Source organism: Lutjanus erythropterus, chromosome 24 (assembly GCF_056507025.1).
Source record: "Lutjanus erythropterus isolate fLutEry1 chromosome 24, fLutEry1.hap2, whole genome shotgun sequence".
Taxonomy (NCBI): domain Eukaryota; kingdom Metazoa; phylum Chordata; class Actinopteri; order Lutjaniformes; family Lutjanidae; genus Lutjanus; species Lutjanus erythropterus.
Window position 1 is genome coordinate 1,216,494 of NC_139340.1, and position 26,974 is coordinate 1,243,467.

Here is a 26,974-nt window from a genome sequence, read left to right on the forward strand (position 1 = left end):
ATATTTAGAATATGATAAAAATATGTTGTGTGATGATCTTTAACAATATTGCACATGCTGATGTCAGTACAACCGCAAAAAGCATGGATAAAATTGAAAGTGATGGTGCTGATGGTTCCAGAAAAATGAAATGACTTTGTTTGTATAATATTAATCTTCAGAGAAAAGGAGCAAAATGATATATCACATAACAAAGGCCACAAAATCTAGGAAAACTGATGTGAACTGTCTTTGAAACATGTAGGTATTTTCATTTAACTGAGAAAACTTTGCTCAGTTGTTATTGGTGTGGTGTTGTGAAGCCTCTTGGGTGGTGAGCTTTCCCAAAATGATCCGTTTTCATTTTCATCTAAAAGATTTCAGTGAGTTCTTTGGAAGAAAAGTCAAGATCCTAGAGGTCTGACTGACACTAATGCTCCAAGCATTTTACCTAAAAATGTGGGTCAACCTCGCACACACTGCAACAAAAATAAACCCAAAAGATTTTGTGTTCTCAGTATGTTCTGGATGAGAGAAACAAACACAGTAAGGAAGTGTATGACGGGAAAGTCGCCTAAATATGATCCTGAAATGCCTTTTTTAGTGCTGACATTTATGTAAAAACAAAAAAAGAGGAAACAGAAAATCTGACAAATGTTTATTCCTCACACAAGTCTCCTCTAGAACGTCCAAGTGATGGAGATCTTTAGATCTTATGGAGGGATTTTATCTTTTATTCCCAGTCGTTTTTTTACATTTGAAAACTGGTCACCATTCACTTCCACTGTTTTCCAGTGAAAGTCCAGCAGTGTTTTGTGGAAAAAACTAAACCCGATCTTCAGTCAACATGAGGCTGAGTAGACAATGACTGAATTATCATTTTGGGTGAATTGAATCAACATCACTACATTAGTAAACTCGTATACAAGGCAACATGAACTGGCACTAATCTATATAAATGATGGCACTGATTAACATAAATTTAAAGCAAATACATACTTAAATAGCACTTTCAAAATATATGTGGTTACCAAATTTGCACAAATTAACTTAAACTTTAGCAGAGATTAACATAAAATTAAACATGCTAAATATATGAACTATATATATTTCTACCAGTCTGTTTGGATTTTCTTGCGAGAACCCAGTAGATCCTTGTCAGTGGGAGCAGCACAGGTGTGACTAATAACATTCAGTGATAGCAGCACCCTGGAAGTGGAACAGCTAAAGTGAACACAGCCCGTATTAATCTCATTAGTTCCACCTGTGCCTTTGTGCCAAACGGCTGCCGTGGGGAAGCTCTGTTTCCCCCCGAAGGGATCATTAAAGTTTCATCTTAATTTCTCCACCAATAATCATCATCACCATCATCATCATAATACCTGGCTAATGAAGAGAAGGTGCTGCAAGTGTCTGCTCAGCTGTGGTGTTCTGGTTGCTCTGGAGCCCACAAGGGGGCAGTGTTTACTCTCAAATGTCACACTTTTTTCCCTGAACATGTCAACCCACCACTGCAAATGATGTATGGATCCCTTTACAGTTCCACGCTTGTTCAGCCTGTAATGTAAAAATACACAACGACCAGTGTTAAAAGCGAGACAAAACATATACAGTCCTTAACATGACTATAAGGAAGTATTCTAGTGTTTTAGCGTTGCAGTTCCATAAAAGTACATCCCACATTTCACATCAAGCTGATGATATAATAAAAATATATCATTGTTAAATAAACATTGTTCTAACTCAAGTGTAGGGCTGCACAATTAATTGAAATATAATTAAAATCACAATAGGACAAAACGCAAAACCCGAATTGCATAGACTGCAGGGAAAAATATGTGCAGAGATGCATCATCATGATTTTCTTTCAGAGAAAATGTGACAATTGTGATGCAAAAATGAACATTCACACTAATCCTGATCTAATCTAATCTAATCTTTTTTTTTTTTTTAGTCCTACTCAAGTTTTTCCTCCAGCGGAGCCAATAACTAAGGACACATTTTACCAAAAAAATGTATATCATCATCAAATTATTATTATTGTGGAATTAAGAGTCATTGGTTTGTTCTTGATTCTTACTTTTTAAATGACAGACTTTTTCATCTTTGGGCTTGGGGGGGAAAGAATCAAGTATTTTCAAGTCCAAGTCCAAGTGAAATCATGAGTCACCGGTGTTCACGTCAAATCAAAGAGAGAGAACAGAGTGAGTGATAGAGTCGAATTTGTGACTCGAGTCAGCTAACAGGACCACCAGCTGCACTAGCTAACTGAGCTCACTAGCCAACGACAGCTACAGGTAACAGCATTTAGCAGTTTCTCTGGTAATATGCCGTCCCCTATTTCTGTGGAGTATGAATTCAACACCTTTTTTAAAAGAATGAAGGGAGATGCTATTTACACCTGGGTGTATGTAGCTTTTGCATGGCAATAACCAGTGTGGCTATTTTCACCTGAATGACAAGAGACAGTTTTTGTTGCCCAAACCTATAATTAATAAGTCAGTAAAGTGAAACACTGACTTCTAATTTCACCCAAGACTAAAAATACTGACAAAGAATTTGTTGTTACTTACAGCTAAGCCAAAGGTGTTTGTGACTTTTTGCAACGAGGTGCAAATAGACACTATGAAAACCTTCATGGGTTGTGTTGGTAGTAGTTGTTGGTAGTTGGTAAGTAGTCTGTAAGACAGGATTTTACAACTCTGGAAAGTTATCACTAATTATGTCATCTTCCATTTGTACAAACTCTACATGTGCAGTAGTTGTACACCTTTTACATGACCAAGTAATTACCATCAGTGTGCCCTTGTGAGCATTTGATTGGCCAACACAAGCTGAGTTTGGTTCAATGTGTCAGACGATCGAACATCTTTTTGCTTCTCCTCTCCGTAGTGTTCCAGCTGATGGGATGTGAGGGCTGCTTTATTTTTTTATTAAATGATTTATCTTAAAGCCATCTCAGGTGTTTGATATTTGACATCTTTGGTTCACTAAGTTTTTGCCAAACATCTATAAAAGTCCTCTGACAATATGACATCTGAAGTGGCATTTTATCCACCATTACTCAGCACCGTTTCCTCGAACGATTTCGCTGTTTTTGCCACTTTCTAAACACTTGTTTCGTGCAGTGTCAGATGCATATTGAAAAGGCACTTTTTGGTGTGTTTTTTTTTTTTTTTTTTTTTGAGAGCGCTTGCCAAGTTCATCATAGCCCAGAGTGTGGATTTGAGAGGAAAGAGGAGCCAGAAAGAGACAGAGGAGGGAGGAGCAGGAGACATCCCAGCCCATTTATCTGACAGCCATTTACCACAGCGAGTCAATGTGCCAACAGCTCTGTGCCTGCTTCATGGTAGACTGGCTGCCCCTCCCCCTGCCTCCCCCTTCCCTCCCTCCTCCTCCTCCTCTCCCCTGTCCAAAGTTGTATAGGCGCACTCAGTGTCTATAGTTAGCATTAGGAGCACATCAGAGCAGAGCCCACAGGGTAGCTGAGGGGACAGATCAGCCCGAGCCATGGCTCTGCTGCTGGACAGCTCTCACAGCACGGCAGCCTACTACTGCCTGATCCGCCGCCGGTTCAAGAGGAGGAGGAAGAAACGCTCCGAGCGCAAAGGTATCCCTCTGTCCTGTAGTCTACCTGCTGCTCCGCTCTGCTGCCTGTCAGTCTGTGTGAGTGCTCAAGAGTCAAACAGTGACTTTGGAAACAATGCTGTGGTTGAGTGGATTGCGTTAGTTCTGCTTCATGGACAGTTCTGTTTTGTTCTCATCATGGGAAGGTCAGATCAATCCCCGAGGGCTGCTCTTCGAAACTGATTGGTCTGTTTTGGAGCTACTTGTTGTGATAACTCTGTGCCGTACATAAATCTGCTAGTTAGAATAAGTGAACTGGTGAGAACTAGTGATGATGAGATGATGATCGAGCAGTTTTGTGCATTTTGTTCTTTTTCTTTTAGTTCTTTCACTCACTGCCGAAGTGGAAGTCTATCCCATGGACATTGGAAAGGGTTTTTGTAGATGAAAATGAATTTTTGAGAAGTAACTTTCTGTTCTGTTCTCCTTCTGTGATACAGCTGCAGAATTCAGAGCTTCCCTTTAATGTTGTCACACAGTTGACTATAGTGCTCATATCCTGATTGTGGAGAGAGAGGTGCCGTTGTTGGTTGTTGTGACCAGGTTTAGACTGGATTCAGGTGACTGCTTCTCAGCATAAACAAAAGACTGGACTTCTTATGTAATTTCCAGCCAGCAGCAGCACTTAAAGGGATAGTTCACTCGCAAATGAAAGTTCAGTCATTATCTGCTCTCCCTCATGCTGATTGAAGGACAGGTTTAGTGTTTTAGTCCACAAAACACTGCTGGAGTTTCATGGGAAAACAGTGTTGCAGAATCTCCCAAACAATGGAAGTGAATGGTGACCAGTTTTCAAATGTAAAAAAATAACAGAATAAAAACATTAAATGCCTCCATACTGCTCATCTGATGTAATTCAAATCTCCTAAAGCTCCAACATGACAAGTTGACTAAAAAATGTTATTTCTACCATGTTTTTATCCTGAATCTTCACTGTAGATCCGTAGCTTGGAGCCACATTCATGTGCACATGTACACAGTATGTGTGGTTCAGTATGCAGTTTTTTTCAGTTGTTTTTTTCATTTAAAAACTGGTCACCATTCACTTCCATCACATTCTACAACACTGTTTTCCTGTGAAACTCCAGCAGTGTTGTGCGGACTGACAAAATCCATCTGACCCTCAATCGGTGTGAGGGTGAGTAGATAATGACTGAATTTTCATTTTTGGATGAACTATCCCTTTAAAGATGAGCTCCACCTAAGAAATGACATGTGTGTTTTCAGCTCCAGAGCTTGAACAGAGTGTAAAGGGACAATTGGGCCTGGTGTACTTGCTGGACTTGGATTGACCTGATTGTTTTTGTTGTTGTTGTTGTTTGTTTTTGTAGTTACACTGAGATTTAGGTAACAGGGAGCACTCTGGAAGACGACTGTCAGAACAGAAACCAGAAGAACGGCGTGCTGGACCTAATGATTATGATTAGAGATGGGACCAATTTGATCCAATATCGGTCTCAGGGCCTGATATCGATGTAAAACATTGATTGGGTATCAGGCTCATGACATTTATACATTCTAATCTGAATGCCACACATTCACCTTGTATTTTCTGTTAATAAATATTACTAATAAACAGTAACATTTGCTTTTTGGAACATAAAACAGTAAACTTAAACTCTCGGAAATGCATTATGGGATAAACATTGCAAATGACGATCCTTTCAGCCTCACATGTGAACGCTTTAAAATAAAGTATTAGCCTCAGAATATACTTAAAGTAGCAAAAGTAAAATTGCTCAGTATGCATATTGGCCCATGATGTATGATAATCTGTTATTGAATTTAGATTTTTCCATGATATCAGAATGTATTTGTTCATTATGTTTGGTGCTGTCCATGGTGCTGAAACTGCAGAAGGAATTGTAATTGTGACAAAACAGATGGATCCATTCAGTCTTCAGTCTTCAGCACTGTATCTTATAATAAAATCATTCTGATCATCCTTTAATCATGTTTATTAGGGGATTTCCACTACTAATATATTATAATTGTTAGCATAGCTATAGCATTTGTAATGCTATAATGATTGATAGCCTGTATGAAAGAATTGAAATCAAATTTAAGATCAATGCCCAGTCATCTATAGTTTTCAACAGAAAGAGTCCAGTACTGTTACATTATTGAAATATTGGTCAACTACAAGTAAATCTACTTAAATAAAGGTATTCTTTTCAAAAACTCCTGCTCTGTTCTGCTCCGTGGTCACACTCAGCTCTACAAGCGAGAGGCTGACTGATAATGGATTTTTCTGGGTCGATGCCAAGAATGACATTAAGGAGTAAAAACCATTCTGATATCAATATATAAGCCCATATTGCGATGATCCCTTAAATGTGGCAGTCACCAGCTAGTGGCAGAGATATGTAATGGAGTCAAGAAATTACAGTTTAACTTTTATTATCCAAAATGATATCAGGGAACTGAAGCAGTAAATTTTCACTTCAACTTGAATTTAAAAAAAAGCATGAAATATACATAAAATGTTGGCTATAAAAAAAATACAATGATAAATTTGCTTTATCTTCTCTTTAAAAAAAAGTTTTCAAACTGGTGCATATCAGATAATATTGGCTGGCTGATTTATTGGTCTGGCTGTATCCAGACCATTGCTGTGCCATCTCATTGGCCAGTTTGGATTGGCCAGTCGGACCGCCTTATTGGCTACAAAAATGCAGATGAAAGATTTGGATATTCATTTGAATTGATTCCAGCATTCCAACTGCATTTTTGTTCCCAGCATTCCCACTGCATTCCAGCACACAATCCTGCTGTAGAAACTGTTTCTCACCTCTCTTTTACAGTGATGGGAGTAGGACTGTTTTTAGTTTTAATTATTGTGTCAATCATTTTATTGATTAATCAATTATTGTTTGGTTCATGAAATGTCAGAAAAATGTGAAGAATATCCATCCCAAAGACTTAAACAGTTTTCTCTGATGATTCTTCTAAACTGGTTACATGAGAGCAGCTGCAGTGAACTGATCCCAGCATTCCAACTGCATCTCTGATCCCAGCATTCCAAACTGCATCTCTGATCCCAGCATTCCAAACTGCATCTCTGATCCCAGCATTCCAAACTGCATCTCTGATCCCAGCATTCCAGCTGCATCTTTGATCCCAGCATTCCAAACTGCATCTCTGATCCCAGCATTCCAAACTGCATCTCTGATCCCAGCATTCCAGCTGCATCTTTGATCCCAGCATTCCAAACTGCATCTCTGATCCCAGCATTCCAGCTGCATCTTTGATCCCAGCATTCCAGCTGCATCTCTGATCCCAGCATTCCAACTGCATCTTTGATCCCAGCATTCCAGCTGCATCTTTGATCCCAGCATTCCAACTGCATCTCTGATCCCAGCATTCCAGCTGCATCTTTGATCCCAGCATTCCAGCTGCATCTCTGATCCCAGCATTCCAAACTGCATCTCTGATCCCAGCATTCCAAACTGCATCTCTGATCCCAGCATTCCAGCTGCATCTCTGATCCCAGCATTCCAGCTGCATCTCTGCTTGTATTTCAGCTGCTGAAACCACTCCTTACTTGTCTTTTACAAAGATGAAAGTAGGATATAAATTAAAATTGTAATCCTACTCAGTACTCAGTCATGATTTTAAAAGTAACTAAGATTGCATTGTATAATGTATATGTAACAGTAAAATTGCAGGCTTGAAAAAAATACTCATAATTACATCATAAAGATGACTAAATTAAATTAAGGTGTAGCTCTGCACTGATCAGTGTGGCTGATTTGATCTTATGTCAATAATCATTTTGTCATCTTGTTGGATGAATCAACACTCTCATGACAAAGTCTACAAACAGGGAGTTCTGTTTTACTTGAGCTCACAAATCACCTCAAATCCTGCAGGATCCTCACGGCGCTGGTTTCATGGAACGGTGCCAGACATTTGCCAAATTAATCACCTCTTAAGAAAAAGCATGTCGTGCACTTTACAGGAGCATTAACTCCATCACATAGTCAGACTTGTATTTAGTCTTTGTTGTAGTGTCCCTGCCTGAACATGTGTTTGCTCTCGAGGCACAGAGCAGCTCTCCGGCTCTGCTCCAGTCATTTTCTCTTCCAGCCTGCTTCATTGGCTCCGTTCATGATTGCAAACGTCTGCTAATATTTTCAGTGGCTGCAAAACTCAAGTGCACTTAATCCTCGCATTAATTCAAATTTCAGCTATCGCCGCGAGAAGCCGAAGCAGCAGGTGCTCTGCGATTTTTCATCTTTTTATCCCACTCGGGAATATTCAATTTAGCCTAACTGTTATTCACGGGGAGGCTGGTAAACAGTATTAATGTGTAAAAAAAATGGAGCCATTGTACATACTTTGCATGCGGGGCGAGTAAGGAGCCCATCATTTGCGTGTCCCTGCTAAGCGGGGTGTTGTGAGATGAACTGAAGTGTGAGTTTAATCTACTGGGAGCAAAAGTGAATTTCAGACGAGGTATAAGCCGATGTGCTCTGTGAGGCGTGTATGGCACGCCGCCGCTAAGGGATGTGTCTGTCGGCCCACAACCGCAGCCGCAGATCTCTGTCTGGCAAACAGCCGCCGCGCTGTGATGTGGAGGAGTTGATACAGCCTCCCCGCCTCCCCTCACCTTACCCGATTCCCCCCGCCCGCCTTGTCTACCCCAGCTCTGCAGCCGGGGTTCGGCCTGAAGCTCTGCTGATAACCCAGACTCCTCTGAAACCCCCAGGCTCACACACACACACACGCACACACACAACCCTCCTCTACCCCCAGTGTCCATCAAAACGCCCCATCTGACAGGTACAGCGGCAGGCGTGAAGGGCAGGCTCATGTATCACTTCTACTAATATTGACTTTTAATTTAAGGTAGATTTAAGGGCAGATTTGTATTTAAAATACACTCATGTTATCAGCTTAAATCTGACGTGCCGTGACAGATGATCATCCAGTCTGCCGTTAATAAAGATCAGCCATGTTTACCCACGTTAAAGTCTCCTGTCAGCTGTCAAATCTTTTGCATCAACAGGAAATAATGAATCAGAGTTAGAAGCTGCAGGTACATGAAGCAGTTTCCTCCGATGAGTCCTAACAAACTGGTTATATGAGAGTTGATTCCAGCGTTCCCACTACATTTCAGATTCTAGCATTCACACTGCTTTATGATTCCAGTATACCCAGTACACCTGTATTTCTGCTGAAGAAACTATTCCTCACTTCTCTTTTACATTGATGGTCATAGGCCCACAACTAATGATTATTTTCATTGTTAATTCATTTGTCAATCATTTTACTGATTAATTTGTTGTCTGGTCGATAAAATGTCATATACTACTTGTTGAAAACTACTTGTTGAAAATAGTTTAACCACATTTCATTGTGAAGTAACTTGTATTTTGTTGGGATTCCTGATTTTTTGATTGCCGTGTTGATTTCTTTTACAGAAATTAGCATTGTGGTTATATTATCCTAACAAACGGATCAATTGTCCTTTACATGATCAACATAAAATGACATGTCTGCTCAGATTTTCAGCCATGTATTTCCCACTGCATTTCTGATTCCAGCATTAAAGAAACTATTCCTTACTTCTCTTTTACAGTAAAGGAAGTAGGACTGCAATTAACAGGTATTTTCACTGTCAGTTAGTCTGTCAATCATTTTAGTGATTCATTCTTTGGTCCATAAAATATCAAATGTCAACGTCAAAATTTGAAAAATATCAATTTCTGTTTCCCAGAGTCCAAGGTGATGTCCTCAAATGTCTTGTATCGTCCACAACCCAAATATATTCTGTTCACATTTAAGAAACTGAAATCTTAAAAAATGACCCAAAAACAATTGGTCAATCAATTGGTTACCTGAATAGTAAGCAGGTAAATAATTTAATAGTTTTGGGTCTGCAACTGCACAAAATTTGAAAAATGACCCAGTAAAAAAGAGGGAATGATATAAAGACGTTCTTAATAAGAAGGGAGTGACTGTGTCCATAAAAAGCTGACAAACATCAGAAAAGTAATTATCATTGTAAAAACACTAAAGGGCATGATCATTAACGTGAGTTGATCCCAGCTGAGAGCCTGGACAAAAACTCTGAAGCGTGCAGAGACATCCCTGCTTGTTTGGCATCAGTAGACAGCACCAACCTTCCACCCTCCGTCTCCACCTGCCTGTCCATCAGCTCTTGGTCTCGCTAATCCTGAGGCCGTGGGGTGTGAAATTCAACATCAACCCCGAGCTTTCCGTCCCCCCCCCCCCAACCCCTCCTCCCCCACCCTGTGAGAGATAGCAGAGGACCTGGCCCGGCCTTGACTCGGGTGAGGAGAGCAGCGATAGCCATCTGTTGTGCGCGGTGAGACCAGTGATGCAGAGCGAATGGGGTGGAGGAGGGTCAGCAAGCGCAAGGGGAACCTGGAATTTCTCACGCCGACCTTCTGAGACCTTATGAAAAATAAAAAAACTCATGAAAATGACTGAGCTCAAGAGAAGTCAGAGCCCATCACCTCAGGTCATCTGGTCAAAGGGGGCGTCCGTAGACAGCCGTCAAAACAGGCGCCAGAGGACAACATTTTGAATCTGGAACTGATGTTCATGTGCAGAGTGATTTTCAGTAGCTGAATTGTCTTCATAGTGCTACAAAGAGGTCAGGAACACAGTGTTCTGGCTCTACAGTTGTCATATAAGGTCTTTTTGAAAGTTATAAGTTGCAGTTAACTTATGTTTTATATTTTAAACTTCTCAGAACCAACAAACCTCTTATCTTCTACCCTCAATTCTCAACATCTAGAAGTCTACACTACAATATTGCTATTTATTGACTATTCTTTTAAAGGTATGCTTCAGCATTTTGGGACATTAAGTTTCCTCTGATCTGATCTGTAATTTTGTTCCAAGATTGCTCCCCATACATTCCAATGAAAGTCCTCAGGCTCTTGTATTTTTGGAGTCACAGAGACTTTGCACTCTTTGCACACTTTGCGTCTCTAAAATTCACTTTACTTTCTGTCCAAACACCCAGAATCTTTCTTTGGCCGAGCCGGTCGACTTTCGTAGACTTGTCTCTCTGAAGTGAAGTTGGAAGTAGTGACAGGACTGTAGTCAAGACCACTAAAACTGAGACCAAGTCATGACTAAGACCAGGCAGGGCAGGGCGAGACCTAGTCAAGACAGAGTGAGGGAGTGGCACTGTGGCATGTAGCGTTTGTCGGAGCAAAACGTCACTTTAACTAACCAGCTTTGCTAGCATCACTTACTCTTAACTTACTAGTCTTGATGCTTTATTTCTAAGTGTTTTTAAAAGCCTGACGTGGTCCCAGCCGTCTCACAAAGTGTTGCATTGCAGAATTTACACACTGCTGTGTGTTTATAGTATAGTCATAGTATAGTAATAGTCACTATAAGGAGTGACAGCTGGTAACAGAAAAAAAAAATTCAAAGTAGGAATGAGTAAAATAATTTGTTACATTCGAAGCAGAAGGCTTTATATCCAATCACAGTAGCGATGTTAATGAATAAATCAGACGGTGCACAAATAAAACCCTCTGTGCGAGGCAGAGACATGGCCGAGTCCTTTACAGAGACCGAGAATTTCAAAAAGTGGCCTCTTAGGGAGAAGGTTTGGGATGGATGGACCTGCTAACACAGACGATCCCACTCCTCAAGATTTATGTCTTTTACCAAGGTTCATTGCCAATGCCAATGTTTTAACACATTAAAAACTGCATTTATCAGTAATTGTAAGACCTTGGACTACCAGAGAAAAGAAGCTTGTAGCCCATAGACTAGAAACTCTACTCCTTTTATTTTCCATTTATTAAAGTGGAGTAGTAAAATTACCACTGTAAGGAGATGTAGTCCTCTGGGAAAACATTCTTGCTCTACTCGTTCCTCAGCATGTATGTCTCTGTGTCCCACAAGCAGAGCTTTCACAAGCATGTAGTCAGCAGCAATTTTCAGGCCCAGGAGGCCCGGGGTACCTGTGTTAGCGTTAAATGAAAATGAGAGTGTGTGCCAGGGGAACAGTGGGGATAGAGGGGGAATAAAACTGGCAAAGTTGCACAAAACCAGACTGCAGAGAGTCCAGTCCTGAGGCTGACAGGAAGATAACTCACTGTCAACATACGAGCATTCACAACTGCAGTATAATTATAGACAGTTTACATACCGCAGTATACCAGTGTGTTGGTAGTCAGGGAAAGTTTAGGCCTATATTATCAGGTTACACACTGATTGAGCAGAAGTAAGTGGGTTTCTGTCAGCTTCTGTAACTGGCTTTTTACATTTGACTGTGTGCTGATCAAAGACCTCACACAGGGTAAGTGGGTTTGACATTAACCATGGTTCGATGACACATGGCCACAAAAAGTGACTCTGTGGCCACCAATTTCTATCCCCATTCTGTGTGTCTTCATTAACACAATGTTACAGTTCCAAAAACATCTCTACTCTCTATGAAGGTGTTATGTCAGGGTCTACTAAGTCTGTATTTACTAAGCTTACTCAACTGCTAATGTGATCCGTACAGAAGACCCAGAAACACAGAAAGTTGACTGAAAAAAGACAAAACAGTAATGAAAATTTAGAAGTGAATGGATGCAGGAGTTTATCTAAGGTCACCCATTTTATTGCAGTGTGTGTCGCCAGTTTCCTCAACTAACCAATGTCCCAGAAACAACTTGTCACAGTTAAAGAATGTTGTGTCAAGTTTCTGCATTGCTTTTACATAAGTTTAAATTTAGACCACAAAAAATGTACTTTGGCCACCAAATGTGTTGTCACATTGGACTGTTGCTCAAAAATATTAGTATCTGTCCCTGTCAGTGCGACAACTCAAATACTTCTATCCATCCACCTGATCGCTCAACCTTTGGAAGGTCACGGGGAGCTGGAGCCAATCCCAACTGACTGTGGAGCGAAAACCAGAGTACACCCTGGAGAATAAGATAAATTACACATACATACGTTCCTTCTTTTGGTGTCAAAATTGTAGTCAAGAAAGTCGTACAGCTGCTGGTATCTTTTGAATGTGCATAATTAGTTAATCTTCCATCTTTAGTTTGACTCTCCTTTCAATCAGATTTTGTGACCTCCCTGGGTGGAAAAGGCAAAGCAAGTCGTGTGGGGCTGAATGGTTAATTCTTGCCAAAAAGTTGACATTTTTCTCTCTCTTGCACCAAAAAATGCAGGTGTGCTGCAACAAATGCACAATGGTGTCGCTCTTAGTTTTCACCGTGCATCTCTATTTAAAATAATGAATGTGCACACGTAGACATCTGGCCTAAGTCACCTTTTCACAATGCAGTAAGACCAGCAAAAGAGAGAAAGCTTATTACTGGTTGCTTCAACATCAAGATGATGAGTCACTTGTCCCCTTAGCAAAAAGCAGAACAAACAAGTTACAGTTTGGTGGTCACTTCCAGGTGATGTGCAGCATCCCCTCCTCAGATGACCTTGGGCTGAATACATCAGCTTTATTTCATAAGTGACTCCTGCAGTCGTTGGCCCCGGGGCTTCATTTACACTGCTCCATCAAAGCTTTCTCTCTCTGCGTCTCCTCTGCAGTGTGGAAGTAGATAATCCACTTAATTGCTTTACCTTCAGGAAGGCTGGCACTTCTCCTTGGCCCCCAGTGGAGAGGGCACCACAGTGGTTTGAATAGTTTGCTGTCAGCAGCATGAATGTCTCTGGGAGGGGAGGAGGAGGGTGTGTGGTGGTCTGCATGGACGCCCTGTTGGTTAAGTGAGTCGCATTAGCGTGTGGAATTGATACAGCATTCGCCCCGGCCCCTCTAGCTACCGCCAGGGCCACACAGCAAATTAAAGCCGTCATAAAGATTTCACAGAGTCCTGTCTGTGAAAATGTTAGAAAGATGGCTGAAGCCTGCCAGTGTCCTTGGGAAGCAGTGAGGAATTTACTCTCTGTGGTTCAGCTGTGCTGCTGCAACACAGCTCAATTAGACAACCGTTTGAACAATGTACAGCGAAGTTTCCTGTGTTACATGTGTAACTTTTGTTGTGACGTCTATACTGGCTGGTATTCATATTCACTTATGAAACCTGTAGCATCTATTTTACTGGCTGAAATCAAATTCATCAGTCCCTCCCAGACGGACAGATGGAGGTTGAACCTGTCAGGGTTAAAAAGAAAACAAAAGGGTAAACTCAGGCTTTATCCTGCAGAAAATATGTGAATAATGCTATTGAAAACTATTCAGAAGAGTTGGTCTTACAATTATTTTTAAAAGATAATGTTGTTAATTATCATGAGCTATTTCCTCATGATAATGGGTTAATTATTTTGTCATATTTTAGATAGCAAAGTCTGTCTTGATATTTTTAGACAAGTGAAACAATTAACCTGTTATGATGAGAACTTGAGCACTGTTATCTTTTTCATCCATTCATTCATTGAAATCATCAAATAATCAACTTGTTATCACGAGGAAACAAACTTTCTTATGTTGAGACAACAAAATAATAAACTTGTGATCCCAAGATGCCATTTGGCAAGAGATGCAGAAGTATCTGCTGCAGTACCACCAGACTACTGAGAGGCTTCTTCCCTCAGTCCTGTAACTGTAAACTTTTAAAATCACCTCCCTCACTCCATGAAAATTCATAGCTTTTGTTATAATTTGTTCTCTGGTGTTTGTAGCATAAATTGAGTACATAAAGAAATGTAATCATGCTGCAAAATGGCCATTACTTGAACCCTAAACAAAGAAATGCGACTGGAGTGGACGAGTGGCCTTCTGTGACCGTGCAAGTAATGACTGTGGTCACTCAAAAGCAGGGATGGAAGCCAGGTCACATTGTTATAACCCTAAAAAAGTATATTTAGCAGGGAAGTTGGTCAAAGTGGATGGTTGGACATACAAAGCCCTTGACTGAGACACTGGAGAGGATGGTTCCAAGTCCAACCATGATGTACCATTTCTCATATGGACTTGAACTATTAACATTACAGTATCTCACAATTTAAAGAATGATTTTACCAATCAAACACAGCATAATGGCACTATACAAATATAATGTAGATTTTCCACATCTTATTCTGTAAGTTCTTGTTTGTACTTCAATTGTACTTCTAAATTCACCTCCCACACTCCATCATGAAAAATACTTTTAATTTATTATAATTATTACTAATTTTTTTACTTTTATGTTAAAAAACATCAACCTTGTAAAAAAATAATAATGTAGGTTTACACACAAAATAAAACTACACACATTTAAAACTACTAATCAAATACTTGGTTAAAACTAAGGTCCCACCTGTCACTAGACATGTAACCAATCATACTTGAGGATAAAGGAGGTGCCACTTGGGGTGGCCAGTCAGATTTCAGGGGTAGACAGTGCCACCCCCAACCCCCCTCTCTAGAAACACCCCTGGGTCAGGCAAAAAATAAAAATAGAAAAGGGTTGAGGTTAGAGAAAGATTGTTGTTTTGGTTAAATGGTAATAAACTTTTTAGGTCACTTTATGTTTTCGGGTTGTCCAGATTCTCGTCAACGTAATATCTCAAGAACTTCTTGAGGGAGTTTCTTCAAACTTGGCACAAATGTTCACTTTGACTCCATAAGTCAAGATCACTGTGACCTCATGTCTGTCTGTGCGATTCTCATGAATGCAATATCTCAGGAATGCCTGCAGAGAATTTCATAATATCTTGCACAAACATTCTCTTGAACTCTTTGGGCCATTAATCAAGAAAATGAGACTTTCTTGACTTGCATATGTGGAATTCATGACAGAATTCAAACTGTATAAAAAATATCTGTCTCCATTAACATACGGTCCAACAGGTTTGTGTTTGCCTTAAATTATTGATCCCAATATCCCTAAACTTTTAAATGTTTCTTTCCTCCAGTAATCTTCATGTATATTCCCACTCAGGCTGAAACTGATCTACTGCTGTACGTCTCAGTGTGTCGCCTGCTGACTGCTTATTAATTTATCTCCACGTGTGATTGAATAGAACGGTTTAGCAGTTACATTAAGCAGATTCTGTTGTGATTTTTCTTGTAATCTGCTGCAAATGTCACATTTCCATCCAGCTCCAGGAGCCTGTGAAAAGTTAAGTGAATTTCAAAGAGAAACTTCCAGAGAGGTGCAGGTTAATAAGCTTTCTGTTTGTACCTCGCAGGCTGAAAAGGTCAGGCAATTATCTCGATGAATTGAGCAAACTTTACTGAAATGTCTTCATTTAGTGATAGTCTTGTTCACAGTCAAAATGTCACGTTTACATTTACATTATGCTACAATATCAAACTGCGGATCCTATTATTTGATGTTATGGATTGTTATCCAACTCAACACTGTAAAAAAAGTAAATTAGTAAAGTAAATTATCTCAACAAAAGATTTTAGGTTGGCAAAAAAAAGTTTCTCAACATTTTGAGAGTTTGAAATCTTTTGAAGGCAACTGCCTGTTCTCTCTTCTTCTTTGTTTTTTTACAGGAACTGTAAAAACTGATTAATTTTAAGAACTAAAAAACAATTATTTCACATTCTGTAAAGCTTAAACTTACTACTTATACAATTAATTAATGTAAGCATTTGGTTTTACAGTGCAAAGAACCTTGTCACATATGTTTTCTTCAAACTATAAAAAGGAGAGTTTTAACTCTCACACAATGCATGTTGGCAAATCTGCAAATCTGCGGTTCATGTTTCTTTAGAAAATTAATTCAATGAGTTGATGAATTCTGTAGAAAACATTTATTCAACTCGTTTCCAGTCAAAAGTCTACAAATTCATAAATAAATATAAATTCTGAAGTGTTCTGAAAATAAATAGTAGAAAATTTAAGATAAATTAATTTGAATAAATACAATTTTTACACTTACATTAATGAGAAAAGATTGATTTCCACTAAATTCCTGTGTGGGTTTTAAGTTGAATTAACTTTCATAAACTACATTGTTTATATTCACGTTAAGTTAATTAACAATTGTTAGCTGATTCCACTGAAGTCCTGTTTTTTTTTAAGTTGAACTAACCTGAATAAATGTCACTAAATGACTTGTTACAGTGAATTAGTAAGAACATAACAAAGGATCAACATTTTCCCCACCTGATGTGTCTGTATGATAGAATCAGACACTTCCAGGTATGTCCTCCCTGTCCCCTCTCAGCCACCATCTCATCACCTCTCCCCGGCCTATCAATATGTCACACCCCGGCCCGTCAGCGTCCAATTTCTGCACGTCTCGAAATGTCATTTCATGGTGAGAAAATGGAGTTTGTGTGTGAGAAAAAGCGCAGCGCCGCCGGCAATGTTGAGGAAAGTTGTATTTTTTTTTTGTCTGTGTCACATGTTTGAGGCCACCGTTTCTTCCCCTCCTCGCTGTCTGCTCCTCCTCACCATCGATCCATCTGCATTAGGCCACTAAAAGAGTTCTGTGACAGCTGTTTGCAGTTGCTTTCCCTCTCGGGCTATGATTGTAACTTGCCTCAAGCGCCAGAAAAAGGCTCCAAAATCCATTTATCACTGTCGGCTCAGTCGCTAGTTACCACTGATGGCTGGTGTCCAAATTCTCTGTTCTTGTTGATGGGGTTTCCTGAGGGCTGGACGAGAGGCTGACGTAGGCTGATGTCCCTGAATCTGTGTTTCTGACATGTCTAGTCATGTACGCAGTGTGTTATTTTAATTTCTTCATGACAGAAGGTAGAGCCGCTACACACTTAATAAGACCAATTGATTTTTCACGCTTTAGCCTGTTAACAGCGAGTCGTTTTCCAAAGTCTTCATCAGTTTACAGATTGATTTGCTTTCCAGGCAGCCATTAGATTCTATTAATTTCACTACACCATGAAAATCCACTTACAGTGAATATTTATCTTATTGACAGTGTTACTTAAATCTGTGCTGTGCATTCAGAACTGCTCCAACTTAGAGTTCTCTCAATTTTTTATCCCTAAGCCTCGAGCGAATCATGTGGGTGGTTGCATGTGTTTGTGTGTTTATCTGTCTGCAGCTAATCTAACATACTACTGCACCCTTCAGCCTAATATTTTGTGTGCACATTTATAACTGTGTGCTGAAGGACCTCTCTTGGCGGCGGTGATTCACAATTTTTGAAGAATGTTGAAAAACCTATTTTATTGACTGCTTCACTAACTCGTAACACTTCACTCCTTACCAGGCTGTAGGGGCTGCAAGTCCACAACAACTGCTAAGCAAAAACTTTTTGGAACTCACTTAATTCTGAGCAGGTTTTCATGAAATTTGGTTGGTTATAGGCATGAATAATTGAGCATGATAGTGGTGACTTGTTGGAATTAACAAACAAAATGTTCTGAATAAATAACAAATGTTCTGAATGAACAACAAAATGTTCGGAATAAATAAGAAAATGTTCTGAATAAGTAAGACTTATCATCACATTTACTGTTTCCATATTAGGTTTATACAGTTAACTGAACCGAGGATGGAAAAAACCATGACACTATTCTACACCTCTTAAAGAAAACTGAGACTAAACTTTAACTTCAGAACTTTGTAAATCTCTGCTGGCTACATGGTGGCATTGCAGTAGATGCTTCACAATGTGTTGCCTTCAGGAGACCTGCAGTCTACTGTGTGACCTCCTCTAGTTACAACTGGGGTCAGTGTGCGAAATACCCATCAATATTCGGGGGGGGGTCCCCATCTCCCGATTGTTGCGCAATACCGATCTAAATTTTCTCAATATGCAGTAGGTCTGTAACATTACAATATTTCATGGATGCAAGCCAAGACAATCAGTCTATAGCCTACGTGACAGCACACAGGCACACACTTAACAATTTTTGATAATCCCATAGTATTCGCAAAGCAACACTGACATAGGAGGTTGCACTGGCTAAAGTTGTATGGATGCACGTTGTTTTATAACAAGGAGAGGCAAAGTTGTGCATTACAATGCAGACACAACAACAATTGACACCAATCTGGCGCACTTACAAGAGCAATTGACTGAATAAATGTCAGGTATAGCCTATCGGCACGCGATCAGTGCACTTCCAAATGAGAGCCTGCAGTATGACCAATCGTGTGACATAATTTAACCATCCATCTACAGCAAATATGACAGTGCTAGCAGCAGTAGCAGCTAACGTTACCCCAGCACCTGCTGCGTCTTCAGAGCACTCGGCCTCAACTTCACCTTGTTCTTCTGTGGAGTCACTGGGTGGGAGAGGATCCTCTGTTCTGGTAGCGAGTGGGCCCACTGTGCTACCTGCACCAGCATCTTCATCTCTGAGTGCCACCTTTTTGAATGTGAACCCAAAGTGTGCAAGTGATACACTCTGGTTTAGCTTTCGCTTGCTTGCCATTTTTAGTATGACCAGTATGACTTCTCAACTTTACGTCTTTCTTCTGTTTGGTGCGCACATGGCTAATTTGCATACACACAGAGGACTGGCTGGCTCCGTTTGGCAAAAAATATTTGAGTATTTTTTTTTTTTAATTCTGAATACTGGACATGGTGAGCTTAAAAAACATTTTAGTGACCATTAGTGACAATGAATTATTTCTTTTGACAAAATTTGAGACCCCCTTCAAATTTTGCTTTTGAGGCTTTCGTTGGTCTCATGGGTTAATCAGGGGGGGGGGGGTCGGACCCCCCTGGACCCCCCCGTATTTCGCACACTGACTGGTGTCATTCTGTCCATTAGTCCATCTGTAATAATACCAGTGTTACTGATCAGTCATTGATCAATGTGACAACAACATTAAAAGCAGGTCCAACACAAGCGGTCAGACAATGAGACAGGATGGAAACAAACCTCCAGGCAAATCAAACTTGTTTAGAGAAAATGAAGGTGAACAGTAAAATTCCAACTGTGACCATCCATCAGAGTTCACAGACTGACCTTCCTCACATTTGACTGACTGTACTGTGAAATTAGCAATTTAGTGTTATTAGCAGCCTCTCAGGTGTGTCCACTTTCAGTTTGACCTCCAAATAAAGTGGTTTAGACAATCTGAACAAAGTGTTGTTTTTTTTTTCCAACCTGCCTGATCACCTGACTGCTCAGTGTTCTTTGTTTCCTGGACCTGTTTTTAATGCATGGCCATGTTCCCAAATCTCAGTAACTGCTTTGGTAAGCACATTATTATCATGAGTGATGGAAGTGATGGGAAATTAGACTCAAATTCCACAAATTGTCTGTTAACAGTTATATTCTTAACCTGAATGCTCTCCAGTGAACCAGCCGACTTTTTCACCAGTTTTGAGTGCAATCGTTTTAGACAAGGATGACATTGTATACTGCACAATGACATGAACTGAAATTAGTTCACGAGGAAAACCTGCTGGGAACCAACTTTTTGAGCTGTGAACCAATTTATTGTTGCTGGAAATGCTTCCAACAGTCCAAAATTAGGTTCACAAACCTTGCGCCACTTTGTACTCATTGCAATCCTTTATTTTTCTATTACCTTGTTTCATTTTTAAAATTTCATCATTCCACTGTTTGGCTGTGTGCTCCATCCACATTTCTGCCAGACATTGTGTTTGTTGCAGTCGGCCTTGTGTGAACACATTTGCTTGACCGATCATGATTGACAGCACTGCCAGCAAGCCCTGAAACTACCTGGAACTTGATTTTATAATAACACCTCCTGAGCAGAACCCTCAAAGCAGATGAAGAACAGTGGAAACAAATGCACAATCAGTGATGATGGATAGTTTTTGGTATGTTTTGTTAAGTTTCTTCAGTAGGACAAAGATAAACATGTCTTGTGACAGACTGCTGATCTGTCCATGGTGTGTCCCTGGGCCTCTTGGCTCACACTGGAGACATCTGGATGCACCGGACCACTAAACTCTTCAGCTGGTAGTCTGTGCTGTACACAGTACTGCGAGTAGTAGTTGCTTTTGTCTATAGTGATTCAACATTCTTCTTCTTCAACTGTAAAAATGTGTAGCCTGTACACTCAAAAAAGTTTTATTATTTTGCCAACTAAAGTGCATCAGAGGAGGAAATATGAGTTTCACAGATTTTGTTTTCTGCATTCTGGTGACTTTCTAAAGAATGAAAATAACGTAACATACACATTGCAAACAGATGCCTGCAGATGACTTATAAATGACAATTACTAGCCTGAATACACAATGTGACCACAGCATTTAGCCTAGAAGTCAAATTTCAAAATAAAATTAAACAAATTAATATTAAATATTAATAAAAACATATTTTAAAAATGTTGTTATAATTTCATAAGAAATTAATTCATTAGAAAAAAAGCAGTGAAAACTTTTCAGAAATTGGGGAAATACGGCATGACATGTTTTTAAAAAAGAACGCTGTGAAAAGTTAGCTAAGAGCTGTGTACATGATATAATGTTAATACTAACAGACTGAGGCTAAAGCTAGCTTACATCTCAGCAAACATTGGTCAGATGATAAAATTCAGCAGGTATATCTACATGATAGATGACAGAAATACACTCATTAATGTGGGAAAAGGAAGAGCAGGGAGGTGATTAGTTCAGCGGACCATGAAACGGGTCACCCAGCCGGACTAACTGGGCCGCGATCCCAGAACAGAGCCAGAATAGGAGCTAAGCTAACCCAGCTTAGACCTGAGACAGCGAGCCAGAGGAAGATGCATCATCGTCAACCCACTTTGATTCTTCATCAGTCCACATCCTCCTCCTCAAACCCCCACAGAACAAATGCAGGAGAGAAATGGAAAGCTTGACAGACGGTTGCTAACTTATGATTGGACAGTTGCTGTTTGGAGGCGGGGCTTAGCAAAAGGACAGTTGGAAGGGTTGGCAAATATGTCGTAGCCTAGGGTTATGACGCAGCTGGCGGCTAGTCTTGAGCCTCTTCAGGCTAGCTATGGATGCCAAATCCACCCCAGAAAGTCTCAGTGGAAAACAGAATTTAATAGTTGTGGCTCCAGACAGATGTGCCTTTCCCTTTTTCCTTTTTGTCCAAAAATGTTTGACAGTCTGATCTGAGTTTCATGACCTTAGCGCTTTATTTATGCAAATACAAATACAACAGACCGTTCATTAGCTTGGTGTAGCGTATCCATCATGCACCTCACGGCAGGTGTCCTGATATCTGCTGCCTAGCAAGATGTGCTGCTCAGCTGTTCTCAGGAGGTTAGGGTTATACTTTGCTATTTATTGGTGCTACTGTACAATCGTTTGCAACGAAATGCATCATTTTATCCAGTCTGTCTGCTGCTTCAGTGTGAACTGGGACTTGCTTCAGCCCCCCATGACTCTAAACAGGATAGTGGGGAAAAAGGAGCAGAGAAGTGGATTGATTTTCACCACGTCCAGTTTGACTTGTTACCTGGTTTTTCTTGCAGTTGCATTAATGGTTTAATATTTCCAGTTTACTCTGTATCATAGTTGATTTTCTCTGCAGCGGCTCCTGAGCTAGTTTAAATGTACCCGGCGTCTGCCTCCTCTGCTCGCTGTGTAAATGTATTTCGTTCTGAGGGCTGCCGTGGTTAGTGTGCTGTGATGCGTGATGTGAGGCGGGACTGTGTCGGAGTGTGGAAGTAGGAGGTGTAAATAGATTTTTATTTATTTTGTCCTGCTTGTCTGAGAAACATATTCTCCATGCGACATGGATGGTAGGCCACGGATTCCTTTAATATACATGCCACTTTCCATCCCTGCTGCCTCTTTATCCTCCACAATCTCATTTTCTTTCCAATTTCTTGATGGCGCTTTGTGTTACTCTTCGACAAATAGCGTTCCATACGTATGTGTATATGAACCAGTGCATATAAAACATTGTCTGCAACAGAGAAATCAGATCTGTAGCAAATGGCAACAAGTCACCACATCCTCTGTGTGATTCAGACAGTAAATAATGAGGTAAACAAGCTTTTTCAATGAGACTAATACAATTTTCAAAGCCCGGAAAGTTTCTGTTTCTGTCACAGGCCTTCCTGATAACTACATTTGTTGACATTTTATTTCTCTGAGTTAATTTTCTTCACGCATTATCTGGAGAAAGGCAACCTAAGCCCTGTTCTCCTTCCACCCGTCTCACACAATAGAGCCAGAGGAGCCTGATAACATTGTCATTTGGAATGTTTGGAGCCACACAGCTGAGTGGCAGCGGGGCACGGGGCCATATCTGCCAACAGAGCAGCGATTATACAGACCGAGTATGAAGCCGCTCCTGTCAATCCCATTGGCTCGGAGTCTCGCTCTGTTCTTCTCCCAGAGGAAAGCTGATTAGCCATTTCATTGGGTCTAATTGAGGTCTGCACACTTGTAGCTGAGTATAGCAAACATTGTGAACCAACAACGTCTATAAATGGATTTCTTGCAGAGACAAAGCACAACCTAGCATCAGAGAGTTTCAAGACATAGGCTCAACTCTGACAACATAAATAATGCAAAAATTCAAAAAAGTTTCCTCACTATGAAATGTTGACAAAAGTTAGTAAATGAGTTGAGTTGGGTTCTGACGGAACTTAAAGTTTGACTTCTGTATTAACATTTATGGCTGACTATAACACTCATAGAAATAAAGGTTCTAACTAGAACCAAAAATGTTTTTTTTTGGCTTGTCCCCAGCCTTTTTGCTTCCTGGTAGGACCTTTTATAAAGGTAGCATTTGGAATCCTTTCACAGAGTTCTACCAAGAACCTAACATAAAGGGTTATACCTAGAACCATCTGTGAAAGGTTTCGCCCAGAACCGCCAATGAGAGGTTCTACAGAGAACCCTTCTATGGTGTAATGGTTCTACCCAGAACCCTCTTTTGTCCAGAACCTTTCTACTTCTGAGGGTGCCAACAAGAACCCACCCAGGCAGGTTCTAGTGATAACCCTTTCTTATTCCAAGGGTTTTATCTTGGAATACAACAGGGTAACCTTTTTATATTCCATTGTTTTTTTTAAATCAAGAACACACTCAGTGGGTCCAGGGAGAACCTTTTTAATATTCCATTCATCATATCTTGAACCCACCTCAAGGGTTCTATCAAGAACCCATTCATATTTTGGTACATAGAACCCTTGATTAAAGAGAGAACTCTCTTCTTAAAAAGGTTCTTTGGATGAAAATAGTTCTCAATGGACCCCTTTGTCTTTCAAAGAACCTTTGACAAACCCTTTCTTTAAAAAAAGGTTCTTCAGAAGCACATGGTTCAGGGTAGAACCACAACCCTTCAGGAGGAACCTTTTTGGAACACAGTTGGTTTTATGTATTTGAAGGCTATTCTGAAGAATATATCTGTAGTCATGTTATTGATTTTGGTTTTTTTGTTTTTTTAAAAAAAAAGATAGTTACACAATACTTGTGTTACTTGTGTTGCACTTACTGCAATTTTTATTTGCTTTTATTTTGCTTTTTTTATTTCAGCAGTTCAATACAGTGAATATAAAGTGCTACATGTAACTGTTCCTGCTCATCAAGCTAGTGCTGTAAGAACAATAAATAAAATATAAGATTATAAGATAATAAGCTATAACTGCTGATTTCTATTGTACTATGTATTATAGTGTGTTACTGGTAATTCCCATTATGTGTTAGCATCAAGCTAATGCACCAAGAGCAAGTTAGCAAAAATAAAATTAAAAAAAGGGAAAAAAAAGGAAAGGAATCCTGATTCTTAAGTTAATTGAATTCCCCCCCACCACTAATGGTTAATGTAGTTCTGAATAAACTTTGCCAAGTCTGGGAAAGTAACCCTGAATATGTCATAGTGATGTCATCAGAGTAATCTCATCTTGGATGGATTTCTTTTTTTTTTTTTTAAGATTATTCTTTGGGCTTTTGCCTTTATTGTGATAGGACAACTGACAATATGACAGGAATTTTAAGAATGGGAGCTTGCTAGGGGCTAGCAAGGCATTCTGTCGAGTTGCATCATGGGAAACAGGATCCAGTATAATCCCAGTGTTTAGAGCTTGGCCCCAACTAGTGAGTAAAACTCAGGATATCTTGGCCTCTGCTGAGCTCAAGTACAAGTGTCCCACTTTAATGGAAGTGCACTACTAAATTACTGTATTGCATTATACATGAATGAGTAAGACTGGGTCCTGACCCACATTTATTTCTTTAGACAAAACTTGAATCTTTGAGTTTTATAAACCCGCAAAAATTATATTTAAAAAATTAAGTACAGTTGTTGAAGTAAGGCGCCTTGAAATTTTGCCTTGACTCAACTTTTTTTTAGGTCTGTTTTCTTGATGAGAGCGGAAAAAAAAAAGGTTGAGATGGCGTGTTAACTCAGCCTAAATGCATTTATTTTTCATTAATAAAGAATTTAATGTGTGTAGGCACGTGTCATGATAACATGTAGTGATATGGAAATGGCAGTAACAATGGTCAGGAACATCCATTAATGAAATTAAGTCTCTCGAGATTTATTAATAAGGCCTGTTTTGAATTGGGTCACAATGCTTTATCATTTCTAAAAAGCAGGTCCCCAGTAAAAAGGTTTGGGAAACACTGATTTGGACCATCGCTCACATAGAAAGAAAACTAAAACAATGCAATTCAACTGCACCACAAAATGCTGTCTTTAATTTTATCTGGGACATATACTAGTCACTATACATCTATAAACATTTAAATGTCAACATGTGGACATATCAATATGATTGGCGATATAAATGTGTTTGTCTCTCTCTTCACAGCAGGTTATAGCGTAAGTGTAAAGGATGCTGTCCATGGTGCTGAGACAGGACTTACATACTGAAACCTCTTTGTATTGAGCTGTTTGCATTTTCCATCTTTCAGAAGCTCACTGGAGCCATTATTGTTCTCTTTTTTAAATTAGTTTTTAGCATTCCACTTGTCGCACATGGAACTCGTCCATGTTAATGGACAGTCTGAAAGCACATCTTGTTTGGCACGCTGCCACTGCTTGGCAGAAATCCACCACCGGCTTAAATCCTCTTAAAGATATCTACTTGAATTAGAACAGAAAAACTGTACCAAACCAAATCACTGTATTTAGGAGAATTATTTTGTGCTTTCATATCTGACCATTAGTTTTGAATGAACCTCACATTTGTTACAGTGTTTAAGGTCTTCATGTTGTACAGTTCAAGACCAAAAAGAGAAATTTGGTGTCTGCCTGGGACTCAACTTTACAAAAATACATCATGAATTTCCAATAATATAAAAAACACATCAAACCATGAAGCGAATATGTATATGAAATGTATTTATTTCGCCATAAAAGTACATCAAAACAATGATGTCTACTGAATTGCCAGAGGGCTTTTAATTTGAAATGGGTACAGGAAGTGCTTAGTTTGTAGAAACAGTATAATGCTGTTTTTTTAACAGGGCAAATGGGACAAAAAGGTCAAAAAGAAGCCACATACTAAATATTTAATAATTTAATATTATTTATTTATTTTTTTTTGTTTGTATTAGTAATATGTCTTTTCAGAACATCGTAGTTTATGTTCGTACCTTAATTTTCAGTTTTGTACTGGTTTATAGTTTTAACAGTTAACTAAGGTGGATGTTACCTTTCAGCTATATTTTACTACTGTGGTAGAATCCTTGCCCTCTGTTTTTGATGTTATCAAAGGGTTGACATTGCTGGTAGTTGCTTTCTGTCTTTCATTCTGCACTGGAAATAAGAAATAAAAGCCTCCCTCTAATACAACCCTGCTTCAAATAAAGGCCTGATACCCTCTGCAGTTGAGATAAATAAAGTACCTGGTCACTTTGAGAAAATACAGTATGTATGAAGTGGTGCTCCAGCAAAAATAGGTCCATGACCCATTTTGGGTGGCAACCTTTGGTTTGGGAAACTATGCTCTATTAGTCTGTGACTACGAGTCTGGGAGTTATATATTGAATATGGCATCATTAATTAATTTTGGAAATGTTTTTTTTAAATGTATTGTTTCTTTGTCACATACAGTCTTAGAAATACAAGACCTAACTAGAACCATAAATGGTTCTTAAGCATGTCCCCATAGGAGAACCCTTTTTGGTTCCTGGTAGAAGCTTTATGAAAATTTCACTTGAAATCCTTTCAGAAGGTGCAACCTACAACCCAAACAAAAGGATCATCATTGAAAGGTTCCACCTCCTATAAGAGAGTCTACAGAAATCCCCTCTCTGTGGGTGTTCCATCCAGAACCTTTCCATCTTCTAAGGGTGTTTACAAGAACCCACAGAGGATGTTCTAATGAGAAGCCTTTTATATTCCAGGGGTATTATGTCAAACCCATCCAGGTGATTCAACCGAAAACCCTTTTATATTCCAAGGGTTTAGTCTAGAACCCACCCAGGGTGTCCCCTTGGGAACTCCTTTATTTTCCAAGGGTTTCATCTGGAGCCCACCTAGGGGTTCTACCAAGAATCCTTTAATGTTCCAAGGGTTTCATGTAGAACCAGCCCTGGGGGTTCTATACATATATTTTATAAGGGTTTCACCTTTAAC

At 39.6% G+C, this 26,974-nt stretch overlaps 1 protein-coding gene across 1 annotated transcript in view; it reads left to right on the forward strand.

The window, feature by feature from the left end:
• Positions 1-3,480: 3,480 nt before the first annotated feature.
• Positions 3,481-26,974, forward strand: part of LOC146304473 (double-stranded RNA-specific editase 1-like) — a 46,869-nt gene continuing 23,375 nt past the window's right edge. The window contains exon 1 of the mRNA XM_084713559.1: positions 3,481-3,589. Coding sequence (XP_084569685.1) covers positions 3,490-3,589 — 100 coding nt within the window. The 5' untranslated portion in view covers positions 3,481-3,489. The remainder of the gene's footprint in view (positions 3,590-26,974) is intronic.